Source organism: Rhamphochromis longiceps, linkage group LG3 (genome assembly GCF_057381845.1).
Source record: "Rhamphochromis longiceps isolate RC_006_pf linkage group LG3, R_longiceps_female_GT1.1, whole genome shotgun sequence".
Lineage (NCBI taxonomy): Eukaryota > Metazoa > Chordata > Actinopteri > Cichliformes > Cichlidae > Rhamphochromis > Rhamphochromis longiceps.
The window spans coordinates 36,969,001-36,982,113 of NC_140559.1; the positions used below are offsets into that span (position 1 = coordinate 36,969,001).

General features: G+C 42.4%; 1 protein-coding gene across 7 annotated transcripts in view; it reads left to right on the top strand.

Moving 5' to 3' along the window:
- Positions 1–13,113, top strand: part of LOC146674447 (diacylglycerol kinase delta) — a 93,248-nt gene that overhangs the window by 73,566 nt on the left and 6,569 nt on the right. For 6 of the 7 annotated variants that reach the window (XM_085395942.1, XM_085395952.1, XM_085395965.1 and 3 more), the window contains 13 exons: positions 3,363–3,462; positions 4,730–4,795; positions 6,418–6,589; positions 6,673–6,798; positions 6,986–7,070; positions 7,151–7,258; positions 7,780–7,876; positions 8,005–8,112; positions 8,256–8,369; positions 9,684–9,818; positions 10,501–10,664; positions 11,610–11,715; positions 11,917–12,006. In XM_085395942.1, coding sequence (XP_085252068.1) covers positions 3,363–3,462; positions 4,730–4,795; positions 6,418–6,589; positions 6,673–6,798; positions 6,986–7,070; positions 7,151–7,258; positions 7,780–7,876; positions 8,005–8,112; positions 8,256–8,369; positions 9,684–9,818; positions 10,501–10,664; positions 11,610–11,715; positions 11,917–12,006 — 1,471 coding nt within the window. The remainder of the gene's footprint in view (positions 1–3,362; positions 3,463–4,729; positions 4,796–6,417; positions 6,590–6,672; positions 6,799–6,985; positions 7,071–7,150; positions 7,259–7,779; positions 7,877–8,004; positions 8,113–8,255; positions 8,370–9,683; positions 9,819–10,500; positions 10,665–11,609; positions 11,716–11,916; positions 12,007–13,113) is intronic. The other variant, XM_085395958.1, reaches the window with a different exon arrangement.

Here is a 13,113-nt window from a genome sequence, read left to right on the forward strand (position 1 = left end):
ACAGAGTAGCGTGCACTGTAAATTGTGCCGAAAGCAAGTCTGGAAATACAATAAACTGGTGCATGCGTCACACTGTGCGCCACGTTATTGTTTCAGTGAAATGAATTTCTACAATACTGTTAATTCTACTCTCTGCAGTGTTTAAATGCTTACATATACACACAGTTACTGTCCCTCCACACATACGACTCGGTTCTGCTTCTATGCCCCAGCTTTGTTTACTTTTTCCCACCGAGGCTTCTAGACTTCTGATTGGCCAACATTTCTGCACGGTTAGGAATCTAGCGCCACCTGCTGCTTTGGCATGTTCATAGCAGCGTTTTCCTTCATTTCTGCCTTTATGTGTGGACGGGATTATTTTTTAAAACGAAAACGGAAAATCTCCGTTTTCAAAAATACCCGTGTACGTGTGGACGTAGCCTCAGTCTCTGACTGGAAGCGCTAATTCATCATTCGGCTTTTGTCAGATTAAAGTAACTAATAAAACTGTTTGAAAAGCTCAGCTATACAACAAGGAGAGATTGAGAATTTCCTTTTAGTTCTCAGTAGGGCTGAACGATTATGGAAAATAATCTAATTGCGATTTTTTTGCCCCAATATTGCGATTGCGATGCGATATGCGATTATTTTTTAAGGTCTTTGTCTTCTGTATTATTAAACAAAGACAAGCAATACATCATATAGTATGGCCAATACTATATTACATTAATTTTAAACTGTTCTTTCCTGGAAGACAGACCTCTGTTATGATGACATGAGGTGATGCATGAATTGATGACTGACATTTTTATTTAACTTCTTCAATCACAACAGTATATTTGAACATACACAATAGTTTATTTTTAGCTTACAAACATCTGAGCATAAAGTGCTGACAAGGAACCCTGGTGTAAACATTAAAATGAAAGTCAGTACAATGTGCAGATTGCAGAAATATACATAAAAAAAATCAGTGGCTTTACCACACTCAGTTTTTCGACATCTGTGAACTACTAGACAGTCATTCAATTAAAAAATAATATTAAATAAATAAAACTAATAAATAAAAAATACACACATCTTACTGATCTCTGCAGTCAGTAACATTACACATAAAGTGCAAACATAATAGCAATTGTATAAACACACACACAAACACGCCTTTAAAGTTTAAAGGCGTGAAATTGGACGGTCTAGTTCTGATTAGCGTCACCGCTGTCTCGGTGGAGTTTAATAAACTCGGCCGTCTGCTTCTTGCTATCTAAAATATAACAGGACACTGGTGTAAATTCTCGACTGTCTCATACTTCTGTTTAATAAGTTTTCTGTTTGACGTTTAGTCAGCTGTGTGAAAACCAAGGAGGAACCCACCCGGGGGATTAATAAAGTTTTATTTTATCTAATCTAATAACTTTAATCTCAGCCAAACCGATTTACTCACGAACAAACAAAACACTGAAAAAAGCCCAACAATAACATTTTTAGGTTGTCTAAGTGACTTATATATTACGTTTAACCCGAGCAGCGAAACTCCGCGGTGATCTGAAAATGATGTGCCGGGAGTTGTGCCGTTCTCGGCCGCATCAGTAACCCTCGAGCTCCCGGCTAGCTGTCGAGCTGGTGGGTAGCAGACGCCTCTGAAAACGTCGAAGCACTTTTGCAAATATGGGATATCTTGATAAACCGAGCAGATATTTGATGTTTACACAACTACTTTCTCGCCTGAAAATATGTTAAAAGTTTATTTTGTGACCCAGAAAGATTAGTATGAGTAATTTTAAAACTTAGTAGCGGCCGCCATTGCTGGAAACTGGAGTTTGGCTGGGCCGCGCTATGAATTCTGGGATATGGTAGTAATTTGGACAGCCTTATAATCGCAGTATAATCGCAGCCTTTGCGGTTAGAAAATTGCACTTGATCATGTCGCGATATTATCGCAAATGCGATATATCGTTCAGCCCTAGTTCTCAGTTTATTTGATATTGACAAAAGTTAGTCAGTTTTGTCTGTTCTTCTGTAAAACAAACTAAGATTTATTTTTAGAATTAATATTTTGTTTCTAAGTGGAATTGACAATTTAGTCTGTTTCGTTTGTTCTATTTTGAAACTTAAACGCTTTAGTGGCTGCCTTTTGTGTAGTTTGCAATATTTGCCTTTATTTATCTGAAAAAGTCTCATGTTCCTTAAGTACATCTACCCTGTTGAACTTATTATGGGAAATAAATATTTAAATAAAAACAAGCTGCTGATTATTTCACATTTTACTTGTGAGCAACGGCACATTTAAATCTTACAAATATAGTTATTTGGCTTATATCGTGATAGATATCGTTATCGCCTGAAATGAAAAAAACATATCGTGATATGAAAAAATCTCATATCGCCCAGCTCTAAATCAAACCATCCTCTTTGAACAAGCACTTGGCAACAGTGGGAAGGAAAAACTCCCTTTTAACAGGAAGAAACAGGAACTTCCCTTTCAAGAAATTTACTAAATTTAAACATAATGAAGTTTTTGGACCTTTTTTTAATCACACATCAGATAGTGGCTGTTTTATAGAAACATATGATATACATAGAGATATATGTTAGGGGGACTAAAAGTACTATGATATGTGTATTAAGTGAACCGCTACACTATAAAAGTACTATGAGAAGAAAGTTTACAAAAGCATAATCTATGGAGTAACTGTATCTGACTAATCTGAACAGTAGAAACCAGTCTGTCCACCTGGCAAACATCTTGTAAGAGCCTCTGGGCGTTCTGCTTAAAAGCAGTTACACCTTAAAAAGAGCTTCCAGTTAAGTTGTATCTTCTATCCTTTAGTGACATCTTTACCGTTATTAGCGCGTCACCTGCAGCTGCTGAGCCATTGCACGTGATTGATTGTAGCACCGGTGAAGCTGAATAGATATTCATCAGCACTACAAGCTTTACCTTTCAAAGATGACGCTTAAATTCATTAAAAAGGTGCGATGAGACGTGTAATTTCCACACATCTAATATAGAAGTAAAATAAATAGTCTGGGCAGCACTGGAGGACATAAACTGCGTGTTTCTGTAGAAGGCGAGAGGCGATCATTTTTCAGCATCCAATATTTGCTAAAAAGCACGACGAGGACTGTGAGAATTTGGAGAGGCCTCCCTGCTGAGTCATGCAGCGGCAATGTAACAGCTGTGAGTAAATAGTGACTGTGTGGAGGCGACGTAGCTGACAGGCAGGTAGGTGGCAATAAAACAAGTGTGTGTGTGTGTGTGTGTGTGTAATCTTCAGTAACTGCACAGTGACTCACACAATCTGAAACCTGTTAGCCGTATAATTAGTTTCACTCTCTGTGTTAATCACGTTAACCTTCACCTTCACGCGCCCCCCCCCTTTCAGATTTCTGTGTGGGACGGTGAATGATTTTGTGGCGGAGGTGGGGAAGGCGTACGAGAGAGCCACGGAGAACAAGGAGGAGGCAGATGCCATGGCAAAGAAGGTAAATGGGTTTTGTGTGCGGCCGTGTGGGTTATGTAAGAGCTTGTATAACAGTAACTAGTGGGCAAGTGTAGGTGTGCGTGTGTATAATTGAGAGTGTGAAATATAGTTGAAGGTTCAGTGTTATCACTCCCTGCTTTAGTGTTCTGCGCCTTTGGCGGTTCATGTTTTCTTCTTGCTGAATTATTTGACTCTTCATTAGAATAAATGGAGACACTGAAGCTGGAAGTCTGAATGCAAGATTAAAAACTGAGTCAAAGTCACTCCTCGCTGTCTGCACAAAAGACTAACCCACTCATGCTTTGATCATTTTCATGCTGCTTCTCGTTTATTTGGGACTTAATAGGATACAACAACGGGATAACATCTAAATTCAGAAATTTCAGGTCTTGCTGTGTCTGATCTAGTGTTACGCACTCAAAAGTCTAACAGGGTTGGATGCACTTGCTGTTTTTTTTGTTATTTTACCCCCAGTTTTCACATCATTTTAGGGCGACTCAGGTGGTAGAGTGAGTTTTCTACCAATTCAGGGGTCGATCCCCAGCTCCTCCTGCAGCATGCCAAAGCATCCTTGGGCAAGATCCTAGTCCGTAAATGAGTCCTTACCTTAATCATGTTTAATGTCTAGCAGGTGTATTACTCACTTCAGATATAAAGGCTTAGAGAGCGGTCAGTGACCGTCTGATGCATTCCCAGTTAGCAAACGGTTGCTAGAGGTTGTTCACAGTTGCTAGGTGAAATCAGGTGCAAACAGGGTGCTGCACCAAAAAGCTGCTTTGGTCGTAGTTTGCTGCAAACGCTCACCACAACTCACCAAATGCTGGTTGCACGCAGTTTTCTTTTGCATCCAGTCTGTTGTCCTGATGGTGGACAAGTTAACGCCACATAGATGACGATCACGTGACTACAACCCCTGAATACAACATTTCCGCTCGAGTCTCTGCATAGAAAATCACTTCGAGACGTAAAAGATTCTAAAAAACTAAGAAAAATCTTTTAAGCTTCCACCCTCTGACTTACCCGCCTTTTTCCAAATACTGCGAAGCAGCGTTGATGCCTCGCAAGTCTCCAAATAAAAGTCCCACGAGCACCAAATCAGAGCGAGTATTGCTTTCACGCTGGTTTGAGGTGTTGCTGCAGCCTCACAGAGTGACGATTTCAGAGTGATGCGTACTGCATGTCCAAATTTACACCGCACTCGTGTAATTTTGAAGTGAGAAAGAAAGCAATGCGGATAATGGAAATCTCCCTCTCTGTTCCTCTCTCAGTGTGCGCTGCTCAACGAGAAGCTCGATTCCCTCGTCAAGGCCTTAAGTGAGGAAGCTGAAGCCCAGGTAATGACAACAAGTGTGACAACTGTGCAAACACACCAACATTTCCACACTGACAATGACATAACACAACCAGTTATACTGAACCCAGATCATGTTTACAGTTCCCACAGAGTACTTAGTTTAATAACGTGCATGTGGGTTCCTGTAGGTTTTGACTCACTTATGTAACCTCCCATCCACCGCTGTTCCTTCACTACTTTGATTTTATTCTTACTTCTATCCTTACGGCTTTATAAATGCTTCTTTTTTTAAATGTCTCTGCTCCCTTCTGTCCTTGAACAACCATCATTTGAATCTGTATAATGTTAAAAGTTCAGTAGTAGTGAGTAGAAACATTCCTGTAGTTTAACTAATTGGTGTGTGTCATCTGGCTTCATGGACAGATAAAGTTGGGTGTCATCTGCAGTGCTAGGCCTTCTGATGATGCTGCCTAAGAGAAGCATGTATAATCTGTAATGTATAATGTAAACAGAATTGGTCCTAGCACTGAACCCTGTGGAACTCCATAATTAACCTCAGCGTGTGAAGAGGACTCTCCATGAACACATTGGAGTGTGTTAGATAGATATGATACAAACCACTGAAGTGCAGTATCTGTAATACCTACAGCATGTTCTGATGTATGTATTTAAATATTGTGGTCAGCAGTATCCAATGTAGCACTCAGATCTCGTGGAACAAACACAGAGATGAGTCCACTACTAGAGGCCACAAGAAGATTATTTGTAACCTTGAACAGAAGTTTTTTTCTACAATAAATAACATTTTTATTACAGCTGCCTTCATCTCAAAAGTGAACCATACTTTTAATTTTTATTGCTTCATGAAAGTGCTTAGACTGAAAAACAGCCTAATATTTATGATTGATTGCTTCATAATTATGCATGATAATGTCGTCTCCCCCTAATTATAGCCTCTCCCTTCCCAGTCAGTCGTCTTGAACTGACGATTGTGCAGTAGACGAATTACTAAAACAAACAAAGCAGTATTTGTACTGCAAATAATAAACACATACAGTATCTAGGAATTCAAACTAAACAGAAAATAAGGATTGCAATGATAAACTAAGGACTGTCTGAAACATGAGGTCAAGTATAAAAGAAAAAGGTGGCTTTGCACACATTTTAAGTTTCCTCATGGGAGCTCAAGAGCAAAACATCATCCAGCTTTCTGTGCCTCTGCACCCTGTGGAGCCTTTTATCCAGAGATTGATGTCATTGCTTTAGAAGAAACAGCCCAGCCCTCAAAATGTCAGCATGATTTAAACTTTCTGCTCAGTAAAAGGGGAAGTGCATTGAATTTTTACCTTTGATTCAAAGTTCTGCGTGTAGCCGCAGTTCTGTCGTTAAAGGATGATAACTGCTGCCTCTCGCTGATGTTGCGCCGCTGTAGAGGGCTGCGAAGCAGGGATCGTAAAAAATTATGAATGAGAAGACGTTTTCAGGTTGAACACTGCTGCTTTGGTGATATTGTGATGCTGGGCTCCCGCTGCTCGTAAAATGTAACAGATTGATGGGAGAAGTCGGATAATATCAGGAATCCCACAAAAGAAGCCATCAAACAGCAGCATCCCAGGGCCTATTTCACAGGTTTTATAGGTTTTTACTTGTACTTTCATCCAGGTGGTGCCGGCGGGTACGGTGCCGAGCCAGGAGAGCGGTGGCTCGAGCCACGATGAAAGTGGCAGTGAGCCGGGATCGGAGGACAAAACGTACCGGTCCAAAGAGCAGCTGATGCTCAGGGCGAACAGTCTGAAGAAGGCGCTCAGGCAGATCATCGAGCAGGCCGAGAAAGGTAGGCCGCTGTTCTTCTCTCGTCATTTAGCGCACAACATCAGGGCTGGCTTATTTTGTAAAATACAAGCATGCTGCGTGCAGTTCACCGGTTGTCTATCATCATGTCAGTGGTTGACGAGCAGAACCGGCACACACAGGTCCAAAGGATGTCGTCTTCATCCTCCATCAAAAGAGAAAACAGCGAGGAGCTGAAGGACGCTGAGCCACGTAAGTTTGATCACAGCAGGGATACGCGCCACGCCAAAGTGCTCTTAGTTCATGCATTAGCAAATTAAAGAGTCAAAGCAGTGGACAGAGTGATTTCTCTTTAAAGCTTTGGAGGTTCCTCACTCCTTAAAAAAAGCCACCAGTTTCAATCTAAAGACGCTTCTCCTATTACCGCTGTTCTATCCAGGTCAAGGAAGTTTGAGTCCCACCTCTCCCATCGTCCTGGAGAAGCCAGAGAGCCTCAACACTGTCACCTTCAGCGAGGACTCTGTGTAAGCGCACACATGAGTACACACACACACTCACACAAAATCAGGTATTAATAAACCGTCTGCATGCTTCATAATTACAGACAGTGCTCAGAGAAGTGTGTGATGAACAACTACTTCGGCATCGGCCTGGATGCCAAAATCTCCCTCGAGTTCAACAACAAAAGAGACGAGCACCCGAAAAAATGCAGGTAAAAAACCCCAACAAACACACAGACGCACAAACCTGATTATAAAGGGCCAACGGGGCAAAATGACGTGTAAGCACAATCCTCAAACAGTCAATTTATTTCAATGTCAAGTCAATAAAAATAAGCTTTCTAGCTTTTTTTCTAAATTGTGTGTCACCATAAATACACATCCATCAGGGTCAGTCACATCAAATCTGTGGGGTTCAACCTTACACGCAATCTTGTCACTGCACTCTTTGTAAATGCCCACAGTAATCCCAGTTCATTACGCTACATGTGACCTACTAGTCCGTGACATTCTCAGTCATGCCAGTAAATAAAGGTGCATATCAGAAAGAAACGTCCGATCAAGATGACAAAGTTCCCCCAGTAATGACCACCTAAGGCTAGCAGCAGAAGAATTTCTGCTTAAATTGCTTCAGTTTTAGATTTTATGGTGTTTTTTAGTTGCACTTTGTTAAGCAACACATCAGTTTATCATATTGTGCTCAGGCCTGACTGGTTTGCTTTTCCCTCTGCAGTAGTCGCACCAAGAACATGATGTGGTACGGAGTCCTGGGGACCAAAGAGCTGGTCCAGAAGACGTACAAGAACCTAGAGCAGAGAGTTCAGCTGGAGGTAAAAAGCAGGCGTACATGAACACACACCCAACGGTTTTCTTTAGGGAAACAAATGTCTGTCAGCTGATTTCTGCAAACCTGCTGAGTTTTCCTCGTCTTGAAGCGTCTCCTCTCCTCTGTCCACAGTGTGACGGGGTTCCCATGTCTCTGCCGAGTCTGCAGGGCTTGGCTGTCCTCAACATCCCCAGCTATGCAGGCGGTATCAACTTCTGGGGAGGCACCAAAGAGGACAATGTGAGTGTTGTCCAACCGGGCCTTCAGAAGCATTCTCAGTAAAAAGAAAAGACAAGAAAATAAATCAGAATTTTTACTTTACATTTCAAATTCATCTAAATTTGAATCTGACGGTGTTTGATTTTTATCGCTTGCACCTCCAGAACTTTGGAGCTCCGTCTTTTGATGATAAGAAGCTGGAGGTGGTGGCGGTGTTCGGCAGCATGCAGATGGCCGTGTCCAGAGTCATAAACCTGCAGCACCATCGCATTGCACAGGTAACACAGACACATAGAACGCTTACCTCTACATGTCTGACAGAGCCTTTTTAAAACCTCTTCCCTACATCAGCATCTTAGTTTGGCCTTCAAAAGGACACACCGAGCAAGTTAAACCACTGGTAAGGTTGGCTGAGAAGGTGAAAGTCCACAAGATTTCAGGACCTGCAAACACTGCACATCAGCTCTTATCAGAGGTTGAGCTTTAATAACAGGAAGCAACTCAAAACAAACTGGAATCAAATCCCGTCACTTTCTGCACCAATAAAAGACAAATATCAGATGCAAATATTTAATTTCCACTCTGAACCAACAGCTCCTTACTGTATATAAATAAAAACTCTCCACAGTCATCTACATATGAAGGATAATAAAGGAGGCCGTGGAGTAATTATAATATTTATATGGAGTCAGAGTGTTTACATGAATGTGCAACATGAGTAATCTAAAATGTATATTCAGATCAAAATAGTCTTTGAATAAGCTACACACCGAAGATATTTTCATACACTGGCATTTATTTTAAATAAGAGCATCCCAGTGCACCAATAATTCAATAACTGGAGGAGGATCACAGCCCAAACTCTCCCCCTGTGGTTGTACGCACATAAAGGCGAGCTTTCCTTTTCCTCTCGCTGTTGTCATCCTCTTTCAAAGGCATCCGTGGGATCTGCCAGGTGCCCACCGTCCCCAAAACCAGCTTGTTTTCACTCACTCTGGTCATGGCCCCTCCCTGAACCTGGTTCTGCTGGTTTCTTCCTGTTAAAAGGGAGTTTTTCCTTCCCACTTTCGCTAAGTGCTTCCTCTTAATTGTTGCAGGATCTTTACCCTACAGTTTAAAGCACCTTGAGGTGACTCATTTTGATTTGGCACTACATAAATAAAATTGAACGATCAACAGATGTTTTTCACGGGGATTTAAAGCCCTTGGCACTTCAACGTAGTAGGCCTGGTATTATTTCCACTGTGCTGTTATCATGAATTATTTTGGCTGGGTAATCCTGCTAATTTAATTACAACTAATGACAAGGATCTTTTTGTGGCTGGTGAGCTTTCTTGGTTAGTACAAATTATCAGGCCTTGGTGATTTGGAAAATCAGAAGTTGTTTGTTCTGAGCTTTGAGGGCTGTCAAGAGGTATAAAATCCAACCGTGCAAGAAGAGCCCCAACCCTTAAACTTGCTGTTTTTTTCACATGAATTGCTCAGTGTTCATCAGTAGAGGGCAGAGGAGGTCAGTTTAAGGGGTTAGCTGATAAAAAGCACTCAAACCCCCGCATCTGACAGCTGCTGTTTTCTGCTCTGCCGCTTCTCAGTGCCGCCAGGTGAAGATCACCATCCTGGGGGAGGAGGGGGTTCCTGTGCAGGTGGACGGAGAGGCCTGGATCCAGCCGCCCGGCATCGTCAAGATCATCCACAAGAACCGCGCTCAGATGCTCACGAGAGACCGGGTGAGCGCTGAAGCACACATAAAAAACCTGCACCTGACACTTTGCATACCCATGTCTGCGGCATGCATGTTAAAACCAGCAGTGGCTGGAGATACTCCCTTTTCCTTTCATAAATATTGCAGCTGGACACTCAGCGCTCTGCCCGTGTTGTTGAGTCTTTCTATTTTGGGATTTCTTAAATCACATCCATACCCACTGTTTGTTCTCCCTTCATGCTGCTCAAACCTCTGAGAGCTCTCTTGAGCCAAGCACATTTGGGCAGTTTGTTTCCATGGTTTCCCCTCCTTAAGCACCACAGAGTTGGCTCGCTGGTTTTATCCTCCCTAAATGCGGCTTTATTCAGTGAAATAGTGACAGTTATGTGTCGGGTAAAGCTTTTCCCTGCTGGTTGCCTGCTCGAGGCACGATTATTGGCGAGTTTTTAAATTAAATTCATAATGAAACACTTTTCTTCCTTTGCTCCTTCATGAGATTAAAAAGATGTCTTTGCTGTTGTGTATTAGTCTTAGACGTGAAATGAAATGCACCCTGACATTTATTTCTACAAACCGCACAGTGACTGACAGGGGAACTCCTTCAAAGCAGACATCGGGTGGCTCTTGGATTTGTTTGAAATGGGCTTCTCTTTCAAAGATGGCTCAGCAGCACTAGCTTGGCTGAACATTGATCTCTTTACAACCAGGCGTTTGAGAGCACGCTGAAGTCGTGGGAGGACAAGAGGAAGATCGACAGCTACCGCGCCAGCAGGCCCCGCCTTAACTCCCAGCAGTCCATGGAGTACCTGACCGAGGAGGAGTGCGCCCAGGTTCAGCAGCTAGGCATCGTGGCCGACACGCTGATCAACAAGTAGGCACCGCTTCAGATTTTCTTCTCGTCTCAGCTGTCCTACAGTTTATTAGTGCGTGCTGACGCCACACAGTGGTTTTAAAAGCTGGATGCTGTTTTGTGGTCAGAAGAAAATGTTAAAAATACAAAAATTTAGCACTAAAACTGAAAAACACATCTCCTCTCTTCTTTACATCGAAGGTGGGGGAACTCCAGGCCTCGAGGGCCGGTGTCCTGCAGGTTTTAGATGTGTCCTTGATCCAAAACAGCTGATTTAAATGGCTAAATTACCTCTTGAAGTTCTCCAGAGGCCTGGTAATGAACTAATCATTTGATTCAGGTGTGTTGACCCGGGTGAGATGTAAAACCTGCAGGACACCGGCCCTCGAGTTCCCCATGCCCGCTCTACATTATTTTAAAATATATCATTCAAACATTGCAAACAGCTCAGTCTAACTGAGCTGCATCCGTCTGTGTGTGGAGACCATAAAGGGGTAATTTCCTCATCCCACCGCAATTAACTGGCTTATTTGCAAACTTGCGTTGAGCTTGTCTCCGTTGCACTGATGAGCTGTTTTATTTATCTTTTTCACATTTGCAAACAAGTAGTGTCCCTCTGCAGCTCCTTCGTCCTGTCTCAGTTTGCCCTGTTTATGATGATGTCTTCGGTTATGTTTCAAAACTGCCGTACTTTCAGGATGATAAATATTTTAATTACATTTGTAAACTTTCCTCAGATGTGGAGAAACGTTCGTAAAGGGAATTTCAATTCAAGAGAGATGTGTTACAAATAATTTAAGCGCACAGTAGAAGATGCTCCGGTTATATTTGAGAAAGAGGCAATACAATAATAGACAATAAAAGAAAGTAAATTCAGAGGCGGGTACGTATCAACAGGCTACAGCGGCCATAATTGTGCTTTTCTGGGGGTTTTTTCTCACCATTTCCTGCTTTGTGCCCGCTCAGAATCCGCGAGGCGGCCAAGACACACAAGCTGGTGGAGCAGGAGTTGGCTCACGCAGTCAATGCCACTGCCCTGGTGCTCACAGAGGCCAAACTGTCCAGCCCCGAGGTAAGACACCGAGGCGGAGAGCAGATGGGAGTTTATTGATGGCACAAAATGACCAGATTTTCAGAAAAATGCTCAGATTTCATGTCAATTTAAAGGCTGTTAAATTTGCAGCCTGTTAACCTGAACTCCATCAGTGATGTCACCTCGAGGACGACGTATGTCTTCAAAACAGTCACTTTTGAATTTATTTTTTTTTCTCAGTGTCTGAGTCGCAGCACTGCAGTGGAAATTGTTAACAGCAGTAAAGTCCTCCAGGCTGAGACCAGGATGCTGCTCGATGGAAAACTACTGGTACGCCTCAGCCGTTCATCCCTCTCGTCTCTCCGTTCTTTGTTTCCCTCCTTGTTTGCGTTCGGCCCTTCATTTCCTCTGAAGCCATTCAGATATTCCATCTCATATTTCAGCTTCTGCTGTTCAACATGTTTGTTCAGTTTGTGTTCGCTGTAGCTTTAAGGAAATCTCACAGTTTAACGCAGTGAGCCTTTGTGCAGACGAGCAGATAAAATGAGAACTCTGCATATGACTACTGTATACTGAGTGTTAGTCGCTACTGGACGATCAATCTCACTGTGTAGGTAACCCTCTAGCAAATCTTCTGCCCTGTCATGAGTCAGTCAGGCGTATAGTTCATTCCCATTGGTAGTCAGGAGGCTGCGTTCACACTGGAAGCAGTTTGCGCCTTGAAGCAGATTGCTTGTCACTTTCGAGTAATCGCGACTTCCAATATATTTATTAACAGATCATATTTCATATATCCTTCACTCTCACTGGAAGTTGCTTCAGGCACTTACCTGGTTATCTGAGGTCCCGCTCACGTCCCATCATGGTGGTTGTTTCGTTCGTAATCAGCATTTCATTCAGTTTCGGTAGTTTCTGGTCACCACATCGCTGCAAATCACTTCCAGTGTGGATGTGGCTTTAAAGTTGACATTAGTTTAACTGCTTGTTAATTTATTTGGCTTATTTTGCTCGGCACTGATACAAGTTACCTTTTTTTTCATTGCTCTTCCTGTGTGTACACCCGATAAGAAATAAAGACTAGAGCATGGCTCAACAAAGACCAGAAGGAACAACTCCCTTTGGAGAAAACATGCTCTGGCACCTTCAATAAACAGTTCCCGTAAATAACTAGTTTCAGTGTCAGCAGTAATGATGAGACATCTTCCTGATGGCCTTCTAGGCAGAGTTGAAAGGAAAAAGCTTAATTTGACTTTGGCCAATAAATGGAAAAGGAAACTGTGGGGAAAGAACACAAACACTGGACGGAGGAAGATTAGAAACCAGCCTTACAGACCCATTAATCTAAAGTTTGAGGAGTTGTGGTCAAAACAGAACAGAGATTCGGAACAAATAGGTGCTGGAGGAGCTCAACAATAACTTTAAAGCATGGTGAAGAAA